The 22,415-nt window shown below is 44.3% G+C and overlaps 1 protein-coding gene across 1 annotated transcript; it reads right to left on the bottom strand.

Annotated features, from left to right (window-relative positions):
* Positions 1-4,698: 4,698 nt before the first annotated feature.
* On the bottom strand, positions 4,699-22,022 carry TVP23C (trans-golgi network vesicle protein 23 homolog C). The gene is made up of 7 exons (XM_057535363.1): positions 21,875-22,022; positions 18,684-18,766; positions 17,353-17,497; positions 13,327-13,416; positions 11,982-12,113; positions 7,471-7,599; positions 4,699-5,880 (listed from the first exon to the last, which is right to left on the bottom strand). The coding sequence occupies exons 1-7, from the start codon at positions 21,884-21,886 to the stop codon at positions 5,854-5,856; spliced, it is 618 nt and encodes a 205-aa protein (XP_057391346.1). The 5' UTR covers positions 21,887-22,022; the 3' UTR covers positions 4,699-5,853.
* Between the last annotated feature and the right edge of the window lie 393 nt (positions 22,023-22,415).

Genomic DNA, 22,415 nt, shown 5'->3' with positions numbered 1-22,415 from the left:
CAGGCATCCCTGGCCTCCGCCCACTAAAATAACCGATCAGCGTGCTAACCGATGACTAACACATTTACAAAAACACCCTCCCCTGGGGGTGGTACCACCCCCAGGGGACTCTTGAGGGTGTAGGCTCTAAATATCCTAAATCCAACCCCCAAACCACATTATAAAGAATATATAGGGCTTCCCTGGTGGCGCAGTGGTTGAGAATCTGCCTGCCAATGCAGGGGACACGGGTTCGAGCCCTGGTCTGGGAAGATCCCACATGCCGCGGAGCAGCTGGGCCCGTGAGCCACAACTACTGAGCCTGCGCGTCTGGAGCCTGTGCTCCGCAACAAGAGAGGCCGCGAGAGTGAGAGGCCCGCGCACCGCGATGAAGAGTGGCCCCCGCTTGCCGCAACTAGAGAAAGCCCTCGCACGAACCGAAGACCCAGCACAGCCAAAAATAAATAAATAAATAAATAAATAAATAAAATTAAAAAAAAAAAAAAAGAATATATACATAAGAGTACAGCAGCCTACGCCCTCACAGAACTATTTCACCAAATAGTGCTTTAATGGCTTTGCATCGAAAGTTGGCTTTAAAAAGGCCGTCCAGCTCCAAGGCTATTTATTTACTGTAGAAACGGCGCCGAGAGCATCAGCCACAGCAGCAGCCGGTGCCCTCTACATAAAGCCCCCGTGAGAAGTATGTGGCGGGCGCTGCCAGTTTCCTACCCAATGTCCCTTTCTCCTTTCTCCCCTAACAAAACCTCACTTTTACTCAAGGCAGCCACGTGCCCCCTTCATACCTGCTTTTCCAGACTTCCGTACACCTGGGTGACACCACTTTGGCCAGTGAGATGTAAGTAAGCAGAAGCAAAAGTCTACAGTGGTTTCTGAGAAAGCTCTTGCTTGTCTGCTAAAAGGGAACAGATAGGACGGGGACCTCAGCTCTCCTTCCTTGCTTATAAACAGATGAGTCATCTTCAGCTGTGACAGTCATCTTGTGACCCTGAGGCCATGAGCATGGGGACAAAAACCAGCTTTCTGAGGAACCGTTTAGTAACTGCATCAACACCAGCAAGTGCCCACTTTCAGACCTCCTCTGTAGAAAAACACACAAACCCTTTTTTTGTTTAAGCTACTATTATTTGTGGAATTTCCTGTTACTTGCAGTTGAACAAATTACTAACAGAGAAAACAGTTAAACATCAGATAACTTAAGGAATAAGAAATGGAGGTTTATGTTAAGCCTTGACTGTTACAACCAAGTGGGGGAAAAAAAAAAGTGCTCAAACTATATGAGGGGCAGGGGTTTGAGTTAAATCTTCAGTTTTCTTAGCAGGAAGCCAACAGCTATTATAGAAAGTTGATAAGTCAAGAAACACTGTACGAACAATAAGCATTTTATTTAGTATGGAAGTAAATACCCCAAAATACAAAACCTGCAGCAGTTGAAGATGTTTGCTTCTGGGGAGCAGAACTGAGAGTCGGATAAGACTTGCATTTCTTTGTAGCCCTTCGGTTTTCTGACCATGACTGCTTTAATTATTATTTTTTAATTAATCGTAGTGGGGAAAAGTTATATATAAGACTACATTTTTTCTTGGCACTAAATTTAACTTCTTCAGGAAGTGATAGGATTGCTCTTTTCCTTGTAGAATAACAATATTAAGGTTTTAAGGAATGCTTCCTGCTTCTCACAAGAATTTGATATTCTTTCGACTTTATTTTTAATTGAAAAATGTATGTGACATATGATTTGAGAACGTGTTCCTCAAAACCAGGCAGACTTTGGTTTCACCTTCCCAGCAGTGGTTTGCAGCAAACAGTGGCTCGGGGGCTCCTTGGAAAATGGTAGTTAGGGGCTGAGCGGGTGATTCCAGAACCTCCAAACCTGTTTCCTCTAGAGCAGCTCTGCTTTGCTCATTACAGATATTCATTCAGCTTTGACACAAGACTTAGAAGAGCTCTACTAGTTTGAACATCACTGCACTGCCACAAAAGTTAGCACAGCTGAACCTGACCTGCAAACATACTCAGTTTGACTTCACATATGTTTTCTTTTTTTCCTTTTAAAATTTAATTTACAAACATTAAAAGATCAGATTTCATATAAACATCCAGATTTTCCATTCCTCTTAAAAAACTGAAAACCCTAGCAACACAGGAACCACACTCCTGAGTGGCAACAAGTGGCTGGAAATGAGAAGCTCCTGTCCCTTTAGATGGAGGTGGACGCTCCTAGTTGAATTTTCACCCGGTCAACTTCACCTGTCTGTTCTGATTAGAATTGGTGACACTGCACTAAGGGACCAGATTCCAATTTCCTTCCTTGCAAAAGGAAATAGCATGGAACAGTGGAGAAATTACTGAATTAGGACTTAAAAGTTTTCTGAGTATTACTTGTCATTTGTGCACCTATATTCGTCAGAAGAGGCTATTACGTTGTTATGTTATGGAAACAAATGAACCAGGAAATCAAGTGACTTCACACACCAAAAGTTTATTGCTCACTTACGCCATTCGTCCAATAGGAGCAGGTGGGGGATTCTGCTCTACAAGCCACCCAGGGACCCAGCTGGCCGAGGCACCATCTTGAGCACCACTGGCTGCCACAGAAGGGAAGAAAGATTAGAGACTCTCACATCGGTTGCACCTTCCTCACCCAAAAGCGATGCAGGTCACCTTCACTCACATCACACGGGCCATAACTGATCTCATAGCTTCAGTTCATCAGGGAGCTGGTGGGAAGTACCGGAGAACAAAGGGAATACTGGGGAGCACCACTGTCTCTACTACACGCAGTCGTCAGTAAATTATTTTACTTTTCTCCATCTTAGCTGTTCATCTGTAACATGAGGTTATTCGTGATCTCCCTCTAGAGGTTACGGGGGAAATCAAATGAGGTAATAGACATAAAAGGACTCTGAATGAGCTCTAAAGAGTTTTACAAATTTAAAGGGCCACAGTATTGACACCATGGTGGACTTCCTGTGCCATCACCTCCACACACCCACACACACCCTTGCCTATGTTTCAGAGCTGTGGGCCAAACAACAGGCACACTGGGGGCTACAGAATGCAATGTTACTTTCATTTTAATTGCACCATTCAGTCAGTTCACCTGTGCTCAAGGCTGACCAGGGAAGATAAAAAAGAAAGCAACACCTGCTACCCTCGGTCTCTTCAAGTAGTTTTCCAGTCTTGAAACGTTTAAAGTATGTGTGGCAGATTTTACTTTCCAAAGATGGCTGCTATGTCCCCTCCCCGAGAACTCAGGGGGACCTTAGTGGCTGCTTCAACCAGAGTACGGCAGAAGTGACACTGTGTGAACCCCGAGCCTAGTCATAAAAGCGTCACACACTTCCCTGGCTCCCTGGGGAAGCCTGTCTTAGACCCCAGCTGCCAGGCTGTGAAGAAGCCCAGATGAGCCTCCACAGAGAGACGACCCAGAGGTCACAAACGTCGGTGTTCCAACCAGCAACCTGGCTGAGGTTCAGCTGACAGCCACCATCAACCTCCAGACCCGTGAGGATGCCCCCAGATGTTTCCTGCCTCCCGGCCAATGTGCAAAACCCAGCCTTCAAATCTCTCAGCCGAGCCCCGGACTGTGCAGCAGAGGAAAGCTGTCCCCACTGAGCTCCACCCAAATTCCTGACCCACAGCTTGTGTAAGCATAATAAAATGACTGTTTTACGCTGCTAAGTTTTGGGGTGAATTTTTACACAGCAACAGCATCTGGAACAGCTGGACTCGTTAGCATCTATAATATTAGCTTAATTACCTCACAGAGAAAAGAGCAAATATGTATTTGCTGAACTATTACATCTCAAATACTGTACTAATGGAAACAATTACGGGGGTTGCTGAAAATATACTGTATTGATAAGAATTCACTTAGGCTGTATCAAGAGAAAAACCAAAGCAATAACACTTAAACACGACAGAAGTTTGTTTCTCGCTTAAAAATTCAGACAGGCAGTTCAGGGCTGCTGGCCCCATCAGAGGGAACTCAATCTCTACCTTATTTCTCTGCTGTTCTCAAAATGAGGCTTCCACCTCATCGTCCATGACAGCTGTTCAAGCGCCATCTATTCTGTCTACATTTCAGCTAAGAGGAGTGAAAAGGGGAGGGGACACGCATGCCGGCCTTCTAAGAATACTTCCTGGAAGCGTAGCCAAGGTGCAGCAAGAAAATCTGGGAAAACCTGTCTTTGTTGCCATGTCCTGGCTAATAAGTGGGAAATGAATAGAAGGGAAAAATGAATATTGGGGGATAAACAGTAGGTCCTGCCACGTGCATATTCCAAAATTCAATTCATATTTGGTTTAGGATTGCAGCCTCAAATAACAACAGTTACCTCAAGAGCAACCCCCCCATTAGACTCTCAGCTCTACAGACTGACACCAGATCTTTCAGGTTAAATAAAAACATTTACGCAGCAACCACTTTCCTCACCAGACAAGTATAAATAAAATGGGAAACAAGCACTTACCAAATTAATGACTTAGTAAATTAATGATTCGTACGAAAGGAAAGGACATTTAGAGACAAATATTTCCTCTAAAATCAGTAATATGTCCTGATGGGTCTTCCTGTAATCAGTGTCTCCTTGGGCAAGTCAGTCAATAACCTGAAGTCCTGTTTCGTCACCTATAAACCGGCATCACACATAACAGGCTTGTCGTGAGGATCAAATGAGATTACGAGTGTCAAAGTGCTTTGTAAGCAGTAGAGTTTTATACAAATATAAAGTTATGCACCTTCAAAGCTATCACGCCAATAAGATACATTCAATTAAACAAAACATCTTCAAAAAAATTTTAACAATGTATAAATACAATCACAAAATAACCTATCTGCTGATTAAAACAAAATTTACAGTACCTACAACAGAATTTACAGATGCCTACAAGTTTGCGGATTGTTACATATATTGTTTTAAGAAATACCATTAATACATGATTTACAATATCCCCATTATAGCAAGAAAAAAAATAGATTCGTAAAATAAAACGTCTTTTAGGCATTTACAATGCCAAGTATCGAAATGATTATTCTCACTATGACATAAGAATAATACTCTCTTAGTGGTAAAAGATAGATTTCATTAGGCCAAGGACCACTGAAGAGCTTCTGGCAGGTTCCAAAGTAAAATCTGGCTATCTTTCCCCAAAAATAAATAGAACAGCAGCAATGCCTACGTATCTCATGAACATAAACTACGAAAATTCCTTTTATGGAATTTATGGGCCTTAAGTACGTGACTCCTTACAAATAAAAATAAACAAAATTTTAGAAACCAGTTAACACCAATAGCCCAAATTTGGTTTTTACCTGCCTGTAAACGCCTAGGATAAGAAGTTTCATCATGAAGTATGTATTAAGTGTAAAATTAACAATTATTTCTAACTCTATATATAAGCCAAAGTGCTCACTCTTACCATGGAAGCAAAACCTAAAATAATCTACAGAAATAGTATGTAAACACAGAGAGTTCTGAGATCGACTAGGAACGTCCTTCTTGCTCTGTGGATCAAAATGCAAAGGTCTCCATTCCATATGGGCATGAACACAAACACTTTCGTTAATTTAAGACACATGGATCTTACACAACTATGTGCATACACATAGGTACACCATGAACCAAATGTTAACAATGTTTCTAGCTACACCACACCTTCAAGCCCCATATGCTAGAAAGTAAAAACTTAATATGAAAACTACTTTTCCTTTTTTTTAAAGTAAACTTTAAAATGGAAAAACAAACCCAACACTCCTCTTTGCAATAGGTACTGAGTTCTAAAGGTTCAGAGTCAAGACCCCCTTCAGCTGTTCCCAATGGGAAGAACACGCAGGCTCCCTCACTCTCTTCAGGAGGTCTGATCGTCTCCAGTGGTCTGCAAAAGAGAAACAACTCCTTAGCACTAAAAGCTATTGTACTTGCAAAAGAGAAACAACTCCTTAGCACTAAAAGCTATTGTACTTGCAAAAGAGAAACAACTCCTTAACACTAAAAGCTACTTTACTTGCAAAAGAGAAACAACTCCTTAACACTAAAAGCTATTGTACTTGCAAAAGAGAAACAACTCCTTAACACTAAAAGCTACTTTACTTGCAAAAGAGAAACAACTCCTTAACACTAAAAGCTGTTTTACTTAACATACCAGATTTAAAGCACTAGGAAAACATTTCATAATTGCCAGCACAGCCAGCTACTACATTACCTGGCATCCCACGGCCCAACTATGTTAAAAATTACTGTCATGCTAGAGAAGTAAAGCAGTGGGTCCACCCAGATGTCCAGCAAGTCACTCTCATTTGAGCAGAGCATCACCAAGTGCCATGTAAGTCTACTGACCCTGTCCATGTATGTCAAGCTCAAGGTTCAATTTCACCTGAATGCTGGTAATCGTAAGGGAAAAAAAAACCTATCAAGCACACACTTGACAATTACCATGAGGTGGACCTTACCCAGCAAGGTATACTGGGACTCTGCAAAACCCCTCAGGAGGAGAGTCATGTCCCTACAAGAATCCTCATTTTCCCTACTTCTTAACTTTTATATAAGAGAAACTGTACAGGAAACGGCACTGGATTTCAAGAGAGCTGGGTTAAGCCCTAGCTTTGCACCACTTTGTTTCTGTATGTTCCTGAGAAGTCACTTAGCCTCTCAGGGCTTTAGTCACAAATGTAATCCTTGAACCAGCAACATCAGTACCACCTGGGAACCTGCAAACACGCGACCTATGAGACCCGGCCCCAGGGCAACTAAATAAGAAACTTTGGGGGTAGGACCCCACAATCTGTGCTCTAGCCCTCCAGGAGATTCTGATGCATGTCCCAGGTTGAGAACCCGTAACCGTCCTGTATAACGTTACCTGCCCAACCTACTGCATGAACACAAACACCAGACATCACTCATACAAAGACCTAATCAATTTCCCAAAGGTTTTACCAATTACTATTTACCTATGAAAACCACTTACCCCATGGGAAACTCCGACTTAAATCTTCATATCGGGGAACTATAGTAAAACCTATACATCCTTCAAAAACAAACCGAGTACTTTAAAACAATCTTTAACTATATGGGCTTATTATGTTTCTAACTTGTTCTTACTATAAACCCTAAAACCATACAATATATTGATACATTCTTCAAAATTGTTCATTTAGAGCCACCGGAAGTAATGGAAAGCAACTGAACTTCAGCTAATTAAAAAAAAAAAGGTATCAATGAACATTTATCCCTCTGGTTTTAAAATAATTTCAGGATATCGACAATACATTTCTGGAATGCCCTAAAAGCCTCCAAAGTGAAATTAAAATAACTTTATCATCATCATGTCATACTTAAATAAATATGTCCCTTTAAAAAACTTTTTTTTAAGTACTTCATAGAAATTAAACACTACAAGAGTTAGAAATCATCATTGCATTAGTCACTGACCGCATCCAAATTACCCTGACATCCAGAGAACACTTACTTGTCTTAAAAACTGCTTTCCAAGGTACGACGTAGCCATGCTGGTTAAATTCTTCCTGCTGCCCACTTTGCACCTGATGTAGCCATACAGGTTGGCCCCCTGCAGCACCACACCCATGATAACCACCGCCTGGGAGAGGGGAATAACCAACAGTTACGGGCCTGACGCTGACTGACCGTCTCTCTGCCATAAACAAAACGCGGAGACTGTCTAGGGAAAGAGCAGGAAGAGGAAGCTCTGTGAAGGGGGGTTGTGGCCGTGAGACTCCCGTGCGCCCTCCCTCCCAGAGCAGACCCGTCCAGTACGCGCTCTGCACCACCCAACAAGCACCCATCAACACACATGCTCTGTGCCAGCCCCGGGGGTGCAGTGGGGGGACCATTCTCTAATATTTTCCATGGTTCTGTGAGTAAAGATATAAAAAAAGTAAATGAGACTCAGAAGGGGTTCAAATGTTAACTATTTCCTTAAGAATTCCAAAAGAATGGTCAAGAGATAGATCAAGTTCAACACACTGAAAGCCCACAGAGCTGAGTCTCTGCTCTATGCTAATGTGTGGGCAACAAGTGGCTTCTCAGAAAGCAAACCGGTGCCTCAAGGTAGCAACCAACAGGGGTTTGCCTTCTGTGACAAGGAGGTGGGGGGAGCGGGCAGAGGGGGACACGGCACTAGGAAGAAATGCACTTCAGAGTTGTTTCTTCCTTGCGGCCACAATCCTATAGGTGACCCACTAAGACCGCTAAGGATTGAGAATAAGAAACGCAAGCCTACTATTTAAATATCATTGAAGAAAAGTTAATCAGAACAACATGAGGGGATCCCACGGTTAAATATTCTACAAAGCTTTTCTGTAAAGGGCCAGATGATAAATATTTTAGGCTCTGCAGGCCATATGGTCTCTGTTGCAAATACTCAACTCTGCCATTCTAGCCCCAGAGCAGCCACAGGCAATAGGTAAACAGGCAAGGCTGTGTTCCAACACAAATTTACAAAAACAGGCTAAGGCCAGATTTGGCCTGCAGGCCACAGTTTGCCAAGCCCTGTTCTAGAATAAGCAAATGGTCTGAGAGGCAGGAGGGCCAACGGTCATCAAGCCCATCACCGCAAAGAACAGTGGATGCGGAAGCTTGAGGGACGGGATGCCCCCTTCCTGCCCTGTGGTCTTAAAACAGGAGCCCAAACCGCCTTTCACCCCCCTCTCCCGGCTCTGCTTTAGGGAAGGGGAAACACTGCCACAGAAAGGCTGGGCTGCCTGCCCAGAGAGAGGTGAAGGCTCCAGGGGCTCACAAACGATCTGAAGCAGGAGGGCAGAGCCACGACAGAGCAACAAGAACTCCACCGCGTAAGGGAAGGAACCCGAGCAAGCCAGCCGAGGCAGCCGGCGGCAGGGCTGCGGTCCCCTCCTCACACCTGCGCCTTCAGGTGACCAAACCGCAGCTCACAGCAGAGCCCAGATGTCTCAGGCAACAAGGCAGGCAGGCAAGGAGAACTCACCCACACGAAACCAGCATAAAGAGAAGGTCTGGACAGAGCTGCCACTGCGAACAGGAGCAAAATGGGGAGGGGAACAGGGAAAGGCAGCTACGCAGAACCACAGCAGAAAACCAAAAGAAGAAAGGAACACACAGTATGCAAAAGGCAGGCGAAGAATTGATTCTAAAAAGAAATAGAGTCCACCAAAATAAAAGCATTCCTGAAGCATACGTCACCCTACAGAAGAACCTAAAGATAAGAATTCAAAGAGAATGAAGGTTAAGACAAGACACCAGAAGGAGTTGAAAACGGAGCCGGCAGAGCTCAGGAAACGCTGAGAAGCCCTTGCTAAAGCAGCCCACTCCGGTCTCCCTGGCACTCTCCACTCTGTTACCTTGTATCACCTTTCTAACAACCCTTATTTGCTGTCTGTCTACACTCTGCTCCACTAGAACCCGGTGCTATCCAAGCAGTTATCTTGTTTATCAGGCCCTTAATCATATCCCCAGCGCCCAGGACAGCTCTGGCGTATGGCAGACTCTTTTAAAAAGATGTGCTGAGTGAATAACCAGAAAGGAAAAAGATGAGAGATGAAAGCATTTAAGATGGTAGATGAGAACAGATAAAAATGATCCAACACAGAGGTAACTGGTACCTCAGAATTAGAGACACCAAAAAAACAGAACATAAATAAATGTAAAGACAAAAGAAGATAATTTTCCTGATTCAAAGCAAAACCTGTGCCTGCATATTAGAGGGGCACACAGTTTCCAGAAAAAGCAATACAGAAAGATAAACACAAAGACAATCTGGTTATGTATGCTATTTTAAAACTTCAAGAATGATTAACAAAAATTATTTGTCCAGGGAGAAAAACAATTCACTCCCTTACATAGAGGTTAAGTAAGCCAGGCCTCAGATTTCTCTACAATATTCAATATTAGAAAATGAGAAACTAATGTCTTCTAAATGGTGAGAGAAAAAGTTGTGACCCAAGAATATTAACTTAGCCAATTCTTTATTCAAGAATAAAGAAACTTTTTTCAAGAATGAAGAAATAAAGAATTTATTCAAGCATAAAGAGTTTATTCAGAAAGAAAAGAAAAAACAAGTTTATTCAAGTATAAAGTCAACAGGCTCATATTCTTAAACATGACAGAGCCAAAGGAAAATAACACCCACAAGTTTTTTGAAAAAAAATCACCCAACAATGAAATTCAGCCAACCAAGAGGTAAAGGAGAAGCTGCAATAAAAGGACTGAATCAATTTATTTAAAAGTAGATCAAAGACTGAACAACCAGTAACAAATATCGTTTCAAAAGGTAATTGTTATAAACCTTGACAACAAAAATAATATTGGAACAAACAAAGCTCAGGCATAGAAAGGGAAGAAACAAAGGAGGGAATGTAAGAGTGTTTATTTCATTCCCTTTCTAAACAGTCTCTACATCAATAAACAGGAGTAAGTATATTACTTAAAATAACTAAAGTAAGACTACAACCAACAAAAATCCAGAAGTGGAAGCAGGGAGGAAAGGTGGGAGAAGGCATGAATGTTAACTTTACATCTTTCACAGCAGGAAATCAAGACATTAAATATATTTCTTAATTCATGAAAGAGGGTATGATACATGAAATGCATGAAAGAGGGTTATGTGATACAGATAACTACTAGAAAAACTAAAAACAGAAAATAAACCTTCCAAATCTCAAAAGGGAAAGTATTTATGTACGTGTATGCACAAAGGAAAAGAGAACCTATACAGCGAACTAGACAAGGAAATATTAAAAACAGGGGGAAAAAACACAATTAAGGCCAAAATACATCTGATACCAGTAAGTATTAAGTGAGATAAAATCAATTATTAAAAGAATAAGACACACAGTTTGGGCTAAGTGACAGATTATATTTTCCAAAGATGGTAGCAACTGTATCTCCACATGCTCTTCTAGAACCTTCTTACTCCATCAAGCTGTAGAGCCTAATTTCCATTCTCCTGAATGTGGACGGGTGCCAAAAGTGATACTGTGACTTCTGAGGCTAGGTGGTTGTCAGGGGCTGAACTTTGTTCCCCCAGAATGTGTATGTTTATATATATATATAATCCCAGGACCCCAGAATGTGACTGTATTTGGAAACAGGGTCTTTAAAGAATTAAGGAAAAATAAGGTCACTAGGGTGGGCCCTAATCCAATATGATAGGTGCCCTTATAAGTAGAGGAGATTAGGACACAGACATGTACAGAGGGAAGACCACATGAAGACACCGGGAGAAGACAGTCAACAAGCCAAAGAGACAGACCTCCAGAATTGGGAGAAAATAAATTTCCGTTGTTTAAGCCACCCAGTCTGTGATACTTTGTTACGGCAGCCCTAGCAAACTAACACAGTTGTACAAGGTAATACAGCTTGTGAGCTAAAACACTCTCAACTGGAGCCGTGACCCTCCGAGTAAGCAGTCTAACGGCCATGAGGCCACCAGACTGTAATGAAGCCCCAAGCAGCAATGTGGAAAGACCACGTGAGAGGCCATGGGACCCCACAGAGGGGAGAAGCCTCACCAGCCCCCAGCCACTGTCTGACCACAAGTACAAAAGATCCCAAGCCAGAACTTTCCAGACAAGCCCTTTCCAAACTTCTGAACCAGTGAAACTGCGAGAGATCATAAAATGACTGTTGCAATAGATAACCAGAACAGGTTACCAACCAGTATTTTCAGAAAAGACCACTCTGTTCCAAACCAAGCTAAGCGTGTTTGGGGTATACTGACCATCCTCGACTGACAAGATTATGTGATAAATGTGGTAATCACTGAACAAGATGGGCAAAATCAAATTCTGCTAAGCACCTGGAGAACTGGTGAGATGGAGTCTTTCACAGGACTCTGCTCTCTGCACTTAGAGAAAAGCAGAGGTGAGAAACCAAACCTGGGAAATACATGATGAAGCTGCCTATTCAGGACGGGCCCCTAATGTTAACACAGGTGGTCCACCAGCCACCTTAGTGGGTCACTGACAGCTCCACACTGATACTCACCAACCACTTCACTCTGAAGGAGAAGAGGGCACTAAAGGCAAATATTACCCACAACACCGGACAGGCAATGAGTCCTAACCAGAAGATTCTTGACTCAGCCTCTGAAACAGTTTTACTGTCTTGAGAAGAGGCCTACAAAAGAACATGAATTTAATAACCAATGTTCTGTGATATTTATCAGCAAAAAGTTTAACATTTTTAATGAAAAACCCCTTACCCTCAAATTCAAATAAATTAATACAGACAACCCAAGTCCCAAGTTAGAACTCCTACCCCCCGCCCCACAATCTCCCTCAAACAAAACAGTAGATCTACCACTACTGTAATTTTTGGAACTGGTCTTAACGTACTTTGTTTTAAATCGAGAATGTTTCATTTTCAGGGCAGAGTGGACAGTTTGTCATCACCCAAAACAGTAAGGGTGGCCTCTGACAGGCTTCTAGTCAACCCTTCTTGCACTTTCACTGATTATTCATAAGCAAGCTTTGAAAGATGCCTTCTTAGGTGAGGATTCAGGAAATCAAGGCTATGGTCATCCTGGAGACTAAAAGGTCAAGTCAGGGTCCACAGGAAGAAATGGAGTCAAGGGATTTGGACAATGACCAGAATGTCTCAGCAACACCCAGGAATTTAAAAGGGCGCTGAGTGGTTTCCAAGGTAGATTTTATAAGATAAAGGACTCTGGGCTCACTGGGCACAAAGCTGCTTTCTGAGGAGTCCTAGTTAGGGCCCTTCCAAGCAGAAGCCAAGCAATTTAACTGGCGCTGTCTCCAGGAACTTTGTCCTCTGGCTCCCAAACTGATTTCCACTGCAGATAAGCAGGCTTATCCCAAACAGAGCAAGGTCCCCTAGGGCTTCTGAGGGCGCAGCCTGAAGAACAGACTGCTCCCTGCTTGACTCAGGTTTTGTATCCAGCTGCAACCCTCCTCTTTCCTTCTCCTGCGCACGAACGGAGGAGGACCCCGGGGGCAAGGACGGAGGGAGCCAGTGGAGGGAGCTACACTAGGCAAGGCACACCGGGTGGAGGGTCCCAAACAGAGACCCTTCAGCAGCAGCCCCTGGGAGGCAGCTAAGCATGCGACATAAACCCTGAGCCCAAGCCCTCTCAGGATTCTTTCCTGGACACGCCCCGTTTCTAGTCGGAACTAAAGAGAAACACACGGCAAGTTTTAAGGCCATCTGGTTCTGTGCTATACCATGCCAAGCGATCTGGGGCGGTCCCTTATGTGTACATGCAGCTGAAGTGTTTAGGTAATTGACCCTTAAATACTCAAATGTATCTACACATAATTTTTTGAATGACGCTCAAAAAAAAAACAAAAAAAACAAAACAAAAGCAGTTTACCTTCCTGGACTCAAACACCCAATGGCTTTTTCCATCTTCATCAATATGATTCCACCAGCGCAGGCCAACCATTAGTCTACCTGTGACATTCTGGTAAAGATTAATATATGCACACAATTTTAAAAACATTATTTACAGGTCTACCATAACATCGTATCTTAGTGTAACAGTTCACAAACAAGAAATCATCAGCTTTCCCGCCATAATATCCAGTTAAAGACCACTACGTACCAGGCCTGGACAAAAGAGTAAATAAAATGGCAATGGCAGGCCCCACAGGGGCAGAGGTGACAGGGTCAGCACATCCATAAACATAACCCTTCTTTTCCCTCGCGAACTCTTGTCCTTTCTCCAGTTCCCTAATGTGTTTCTAAACCCCTTGCTCTTTAGCTACTGGGACCTACTTTTTCCTATATATCCTGACCACAGCTACATATACTTTATAACTATGTATCTCTAAAAAAGGTTATGGACTGAATACTGTGTCCCCCCAAATTCACAGGTTGAAACTCTGCCCCCACCCCATCACCAAGTGACGGTATCAAGAGGGGGCCTCTGGGAGGTGATTAGGATTAGATGAGGCCATGGGGGCGGAGCCTTTGTGAATGGGATTAGTGTCCTCATAAGAGTCAAGAGACAGCTTTCACCCTCTCTCTGCTCTCAGTCATGTGAGGATACAACGAGACATTAGCAGTCTGGAACCGGAGGAGGGCCCTCACCAGAGGCTGACCATACTGCCACCCTGATCTTGGATTTCCAGCCTCCAGGACTCGGAAAAATAAATTCCTGTTGTTTGTAAGCCACCCAGTCTCTGGTATTCTGTACAGCAGCCCAAACGAAGACTATGGTTATAGGCACTGACCTTCACTCAGTACTTGAAATGCACCAAGCTCTTTCCCTCTTAGCTAATGTAACAAATTGCTGTGATAGCTTCCCTAACATAATGAAAGGAATACAGCAGGAGAAGAAGAGGAGGAGCCTTAGAGACCAAACTTCGTTTTGTAGAAATGCTACCAATCAAAGGTTAAGTAAAAGAGAAGAGCTGGCAAAGAAGACCGAGAACAGCCAGAGGTCTATTTTAGTGGCACTTTCAAATAACAGCTCTTAGAATAGTCTCAAACGCCTCCATTTTCCAATTTTCCAATTCTTTACTTGCTGTTTTTGTCATTATTAGTTTATTGTCCGAATTTCTCTCAAGCTTATTATTTTTGTTTTTGAAACTTCTAGACCTCTAATTATAAAAGCCTTTTGTCTATTGTTTTTCCTCTGAATTCAGCTTTAGACACATTTCAAAAGTTTAAATGTAGGTGATCATTATCATTAAGGTGTAAATAATCTATATTTACAGTTTTTATTTCCTTTTTAAGCCAAGATATTTAGCAGAATGGCTCTTTTTAAAAATCCCAATTTTGACAACCTTTTTTAATTAGTCTCCAGTTCTGTTGTACTGGACTAGAAAATGTAGCTGCTTTGGGCAATTTCTTTGGATTTTCTTCATAGTGATATTTAGTCAACTTTTGTAAATGTTCCACAGGAACTGAACAAGAAGGTATTATGCCTCTACATACAGAGTTCCAAATACTGCTATGAAAGCGACCTTGTTATTTCATTCAGATCCTTCAAACCTTATGTACTTTTTGTTGCTTTGATCTGCAAAGGCAGTGGTTTGTTACACTTCTGTCACGACAGTGTTCCTCCATCTTCTCTAGTGTTTCTAGTAGTTTTTCACTATCGTTTGATGTGATGTCGTTCTGTGAATGATCCTCACCGTGACTCATCAACTGACCTTTCTTGTTCCACTGAATGCTGCCTTACTCTCATTTCTGTTTTGTCTGATAATAATACAATGTCAAGTTTCTTTTTGTTTGAATTGGTCTTATCTTTGCCTTCTTTTACTTTTTCTAATGTTACAATTATAGTTAGATCTTTTGGGTTGGACTTCGATTTTTGACCAAATCTAAGAATTTTTATCTTTAAAAAGAGGGTTTAATCAAATTACATCTAGAGCTGCAACTAATTTGCTACTGCTCCCATCCCCTTGCACTCTGCCCTGTGATATTTCAGGTGCCTGGACGCTTGCTTTGTTCTTCTCTTGACTTATGTTTTAGTTGCTCCTGTCTTCTCCAATGTTGTGGAAGACACACAATGTTTTAAATTTTACTAATAGTTACCATAAAAATTTGAAAACAACTATTTATTCTTTTTTTACTATATTTCTCAAAATAAAGAATAAGACAAAAGCCCCATATGGGTTATAACATTTAAGTTCTTTTCAATTTTTAAATATCTTATCTCTTATTTTTTTAATAATTATCTTCTTTTGACAACTGCCTTGAGATTTACAACTACGACACACTGCTGTTCTAACTACATTCAGAACCCTGCACACCCCCTTCCCCAAGTCCATTTAATAATTTCCCCATTCTTGACTTCTTAATTTCATATCTCAATTGTCTGCATATCTGTAAGTAATTCTGCCACAGATGAAAGGGTATTTTTTAAGCCCTTGTTTTTAAACAAAAAAATGTTATCAGAAAATATACTTTCTGGCCACATTTTTTTTTTTTTTTTAATTTGGTCGTGCTGCGGCTTGCATCCCGGGATCTCAGTTCCCTGACCAGGGATTGAACCCAGGCTACAGAGTGAAAGCCCGGAATCCTAACCACTAGGCCACCAGGGAACTCCCTCTGGCCATATTTTTTAAAACTCTAAACCCACAAGGATCTAATTATATAATTTTTGGAAATTACAAGGAAGAACTGACTGAAGGTGGTGTTCTATTTGACTAAGCAGAAATTACATGAACAACAAAAAGAAACGTTCCTCAAAACAAAACTGTGACCTGGATACAGTAAACACTTTAGAGCATAAAGCAACAGAAGAAATTCAAAAAAATACAAGGCAAAGAAGACTGTACAAAAGAAAAGCCTACAGTAAACAGACCTTTGTAATCTTTATTCTCAGCATTTTGTGGCCTACGGAAACTGGCCACCACCAAGCCAACCACTTCTGATATCTGTAACAATCAAAAGATCTAAAAATGGCTGGGTTGGTGGGCATGAGCAGAGCTGTAACATCTTACTGGTTTTTGAATCAATATACATACCTCAAATTCCAAAAGTAGCTTTTGCCTTTTTTTTTGCCTTCAATTTTTCCCCCTACCATTTTATTATGAAAATTTCCAAATACACAGAAAAGTCAAGTTTTACAGTGAATACCCATATACCTATCACCTAGTGTCTACATTTAATATTTTATCATAGTTACTTTACCACATGCCCCTCTATCTATATACCTATCTCTCCATCCATCCATGCCTCTACCTACCACTGCCTCTGAGTTTGAACCATTTCTTACACTCTTTTCTATCCCCTACAACAGGATCCTTCAGCCTCAGCACTACCCACATCTTGGGCCGGATGATTCCTTGACGTGGGGGGCTGCCCTGTGTGTGCACCTTAAGATATTTAGCAGCAACCCTGGCCTCTACCCGTGTGACACCAATAGCACACTTCCCCCACCCCCAGTTGTGACAACCAAAGATGTCTTCAGATACTGACAAACGGAGGTCCCCCCGGGGGGCAAAACTGGCCCTGGCTGAGAGACACTGCCCTCAAGCTCACATAGGAGCCTTTGCAATGGTCGGTACTTGAGTATTTGCGGACAAACTACCCTGGGGTCTTATCTAGAAATCATACACGGCAGAGCCGGAGGTGACCCTGAAGCGAAACCAGTGGTGAGGATTAGAAGTAACATGTGTAGTCAATAGCTGCTGGTCACATTTTTATTTGTTTGTTTAACTTTAAAGCTGATGTAGGTTAACATAAAGCACAGACAAGTCAGTAAACCTACACGTGATCTGCCACAACTGGCACTTTGACACAGGTGAGGCCTAAGGTAACAAAAAGATAAATTAACACCAATCGGAAATGCTAAGTGTCATTTTTTTTTTTTTTTTTTACTGTTTACACGTCATTCAATCTCATCATATAAATACGATTTTAAAATAAAAACAATCAAACCTACCTTGACTGCCCAAAAGTCACATGACAACAACAAGATAATTGTCACCATACAGGCAATAAAGCTGCTGCTGAACAATTCACAGAGAAGATAGACTATAATTGCACTGACTCGAAAGAATAAATGGAAAAATGATGCCACTGGATGTCTGAAAACCAAAACATAATAAAAGAAATGCAATTACATTTACAACAGGTACTGCAGATGTAGATGAAAATGTTTCAGCCATAGCAGAACCATGCAGTCTTGTCAAAATAAAAGATGACTTGAGGAAGAAGCAAACCGCCTACCTCTCTTTTTTCATAAGTCCCATTATTTGACTAGGCCTTGCTGTCACAGAAAATACACTATGTAAACGTGACTTTAACACCTCATTGATTATAAACTTTCACAAAATACATAACAAGAAATTTTACCAAGCTTAGAGGAATTAGGAAACTACACTCTTAGGACTGACTGCTATTTTCACATGTCTAAAAATCATGCCCTAAGAATTTCTAGGCCCTCAGAAATCACTTCAGGCATTAAGACAAAGTAACCATCAGGCATAGTTGCTGTTTTATCAACAGCTTAGTTGTGATATAATCCACACGCCACACAATTCCCCTATTTAAAGGGTATAATTCAGTGATTTTTGGTATACTCACAGAATTGTGCAATTATCACACAATCAATTTTAGAACCTTTTCATGACCCCAAACATAAAGCCTAAACCCATGGGCAGTCACCCCCCGTTTACCCCAATCCCACCCTTCTCCAGTCCTAGGCAACCACTAATGTACCTCTCGTCCCTATAGATTTGCCTATTCTGGACATTTCACATAAACAAAATCATATAATACATGGTCTTTTGTGACGGGCATCTCTCACTTAGAGATGTTTTCGAGGCTCAGGTAGAATTTGATTTCATCAAGTGAATTTCTTTAGCGATAACTAAGTTTGGAATAGAAATATATTTGGCTTGATATTCTCACACTAGTTGATACAAAAGATACGATCCTGAAATTTGCATAATAAATCAAAATGTAATATATCTACAGAAACTATCTAAAGAAATGGTGCATTCTTGGTACAAAAGTCAGAATTAAAAACACCAGCGTTCAAAAAATTGGATTTGCAGATTTGAAAACTCAGTACTGAGTAAAATGCCACATGTCAATTATTTCCAGGGAAAACGTGAGCTGTCACCTCACCTCGGACGAAAGAGCAAAGCAGCAACTCAAAACACTCACCAGCACATCACAGCCGCTCTGCCCCGAACCCCGGCGCTGGTACCAGACGATGGGCAGAACAGCACCAGACGCTAACCCGAGTCTTGTAACTTACTGTCGTACCTGACTTTGGATTGTTTTGGCCGACTAGTTGTCTCCTCTTCTGCATCAAACAGTGACACATCTTCAATGTCATCATTACTGTCCTGATAGGAAAAGCAAACATCCATGAAGCAGAATGAAACTCCGTATTGCAGGCCTACTACATGCAAGGCAGCACGCTAGTCAACACGGAAGACAACGGCAGGACGCGGTCACGGCCACCTGGAACTCACAGCCTAGGGGAGGGGCGAGGGCAGTTCCCTCCCCCGACCCTGATCACCTGGCCAAACCCCACGTGGCAACCCAAGCACCTGCCGTCTCCATCCCACCCAAGAAGCTGCCAAGCGCAAACTCAAGGCAGCCGCCGTCAGGCGGCTCTCCCAGGTCAGAGAAGGCGGAGGCTGCCGAGATAAACTGTCTCTGGCTCCTCCACCAAATCAGCTGACTGCAGCCCTGTTTTCCCGACCCCTTCTCACAACTCTGTCCCTTTTCCTCCAAGGCTAAACCAGCTACTTGTAGGCAGAATCCCTTCTCTTCCCGCCTCCTTGGGGGCGTGTTCCATCACTCTTCCCTTTATTTACAGTCTCCTGTATCTTCAGGTCCTCCTGGTGGATGTTTCCCATCAGCATACAAGCTCCTTCAGGTGCCCTTTACAGCGTGAAGAGATGTTTTAAAGTCCTGATGCTGAATCTCCCTTCTGTCCTCGACTTCCCTTCCCTCCTCAACCTCAGGTCTCTACGTGGTTCGCACCTCAGCTCACTGCCACTCACCTGCAGCCTCAGCCAGGCTTCACACCTTCACCCCTTCACAGTGCCAGCCCCTCCCCGCTCACCTGCCACCTCTGGTCTCACCCCCGCTCTACTCCAGCCCCTCGTTACCCAGAGTATCTCCCTAAATGGAGAGCATTCCATGTCACCCCCCTGCCCAAACTGTCCAGCGGCGCCCCTCCCTGTACAGGATAAGACTTCAATCCCTGAGGCACAGCAAACCAGAGCTCACGACAGCTCACGACCTGACCCCGTGCTCACCTCCTGACAACGCTCCCTCCCACTGAGCACTACAGCACTGCTGTTACACCTGCTCTCGGGAAAACACTTCGGGCCCTCCCACCTTTCTGCCCTTCATGCTCTCTCTACCCAGAAGCTCTTCCCTTCCCCACCCCCTATGAAGCGGACCAGCAGGCAAACACCAAATCACCTTTCAACTTTCAGCTCAAACACTGCAACAGCTGAGAAACTTGCCCTGAAATCCCCAGGCACCCCACTTCCCACGTTCCCACAGCACTTGGGCAAATCTCCACTTGAACAATTATCTCGGGATATTCTTACTGCACGTCTACTCCTCCTACCTCCTCCTAGACTCCAAGCTACTGGAGGGCAAGTTCCGTCCCTGCACTGTAATAAATCCTAGTGTCTAGCACAGCACCAGGCCAGGCGCTACAGTATCTGTTGAAGGCATGAGTGAATAAACAAAGGAGCAATCACCTACGACACGTGGCAGACTGTCATCAGTGCCAGAAGTAACGTGAGTGCAAACAGGAGCAGAGGGAAGGACCAGGCCGTGGGGAGGCTTCCAGAAGGAGAGCTTACCCGCTGGGCCTCCTGCTTCCTCTGGCCCCTTGACTAGGTATCTGTTCACATGCACAGAAGTGGGAACACACAGAGTACGTATGGGGAAAGCCCTCGTATTAAATGAAGGTGGAAGAGTGGAGTGACAGCTGAAGCTAGAAAATGTAAAATGGATTCACATCTATGAGACCAGTGGTCTCCACCTTGGCGACACGCTAGAATTCTCTGGGGGTACTTTAGGCAAGAGGGGATGGAAACCAGGGCACAAGTAGAGGGCTCGGCTTAAGAGTGCAGCACCGGGACTTCCCTGGTGGTCCAGTGGTTACGACTTCGCCTTCCAGGGCAGGGGGTGTGGGTTCGATCCCTGGTCAGGGAGCTAAAATCCCACATGCCTCGTGGCCAAAAAACCAAAACATTAAAAAAAAAAAAAAAGTAAGCAATACTGTTTTCGCACAAATTCAATAAAGGCTTTAAAAATGGTCCACATCAAAAAAAAAAAAATGCAGCACAGACAGTGCAGTTACATAAAACAAAGGCAGAGTAAACAGGAGATTACGAGGAAAGCTGGAGATGGCAGGCGGTGTGGACACCGATGGCTTCCATCTTCTCAGTGAAACGAGCAGCAAGGCTAGGGGCTGAGAGCAGATCAGGAAGAAACGCTGCAGGTCTGAGGGAGAAGTCCTGGAGAGCAGCCTAGGTGGGAGGGAGAGGGGGCTACGGAGGGGGCAGGGTGACGACTGCCCGGCGGCCCTAAGGGCTGGCTTGAGGTGCCTGGCCACACGCTTAAGTGGGAACAGTCAGCGCCGTTGTGTGTTTTTCTCCAGCCTCCTTCAGCCGGGGCGCAGGTGCAGACCGTTTTTCTCCAGCCTCCTTCAGCCGGGGCGCAGGTGCAGACCGTCACCCGACTTTCCCCACTCAGGTCTCCTCCCCGGAGCAGTGCTTTCCGACCCTAAATCCCGAGGCTGTCCTATTCGCAGACACCTGCTATCACATCACCCCGGCTCTGTGATCCCCGTGTGAAAACTGCCTTCAGTCTTCTAACTTATCTTGGCTCCACACCCCCGGCACCCTCCAATTCACCCTCCGATTCAGGGCAGGAAATCGTCTGTGCGGTTCGCAGCCCTTCCCCGGGGCCGAGGACAGTGCCTGGGCCACAGGAACCCCTCAAGACGAAAAAACGCCTACAAAATCTAACTAAAAGTTTAGCTTTTTAAAAAATAGAAACTAAGAAATGATTCTTACTAATCTCTGGTCCTACACGTGAGGGCTGTAATTAGCTCGGAGGGGCAGATGCGGACACGGGAGTGGACCAGCCACCTCCAACGCTGCTGTGACAGCACAAACTTGAACGCGAGGCCGGGGGGGTCCCCTAATCCCACGTGCGGGGCGGCGGCCCCCCTCCCCTCGCCCGGCCACACACGACGTCTCCGCGGCCGCCCGCCCGGGCGCGACCCCGCGCCTCTCACACCCGCGCCGGCCCTCAGCGCAGCCCGGACCCCAGCCCCGCCCCCGGCCACCCCGCCCGCCGCCCACCCGCTCCTCCTCGGGCTCGGGCAGCGGCCCGGACGCTCAACACGCGCCCCTCAGACCCTGCAGGCCCGGCCCAGCCACCGCGGCCCTCTCTCCGCGCCCACAGCCCCTTACCTGCTGCAACATGGCGGTCCCGCGCCAGCCCCACTTCCAGGAGCCACGTCAGCGCCGCAGCCGCGGGCCGGGGACCGGAACAGACGAGGCGGGGTCACTACGGGCCTGGAGGAGCCGGAGTAACAGCGGCAGCCCGACCCAACTTCCGCTTCCGGGCCCTCAGGGGAGGAGCAAGTGGGGGCGGGGCGAGCGTAGGGGCGGGGCGATTCGGAGTGGGAGGATCGGGGCGGGGCTAGAGAGTGGGCGGGGCGAGAAGCCAGGACTCGGGCTGGGGCGCGGGCCGGTCAAAGCAGGAGAGGAAAATAAACGATGCTACTTTAGGGACTTCATGGTTTATCGCCTGGAGATGTTGCTGCTACCTATAGAGTGTCATTCCGCTAGTGTGGATGTCCTGAGGGCAGGGGTGGGGGTCAGGGGCATGATTATTCCGTAGTTTTCATTTCGTTTGAGTGTTTTACGATGACGTATAATTCCGTACAGGATTACTTTTGTACCTTAGATAGTGCAGGCAGTTGAAGAAATAAATGTCCTCCTGCGAAGG

The sequence above is a fragment of the Balaenoptera acutorostrata genome, chromosome 20 (assembly GCF_949987535.1).
Source record: "Balaenoptera acutorostrata chromosome 20, mBalAcu1.1, whole genome shotgun sequence".
NCBI classification, from domain to species: domain Eukaryota; kingdom Metazoa; phylum Chordata; class Mammalia; order Artiodactyla; family Balaenopteridae; genus Balaenoptera; species Balaenoptera acutorostrata.
Note: the sequence above shows the minus strand (reverse complement) of the source record. Positions and strands in the feature narration are given on the sequence as shown.

Excerpts from the sequence above, each read along its gene's own strand:
- TVP23C (XM_057535363.1), bottom strand. Across the intron at positions 17,498-18,683 it reads CCAAAACAATCCAAAGTCAG|ACATCCAGTGGCATCATTTT; the intron begins GTACGACAGTAA and ends TTTGGTTTTCAG. Across the intron at positions 13,417-17,352 it reads GTGACTTTTGGGCAGTCAAG|AATGTCACAGGTAGACTAAT; the intron begins GTAGGTTTGATT and ends AATCTTTACCAG.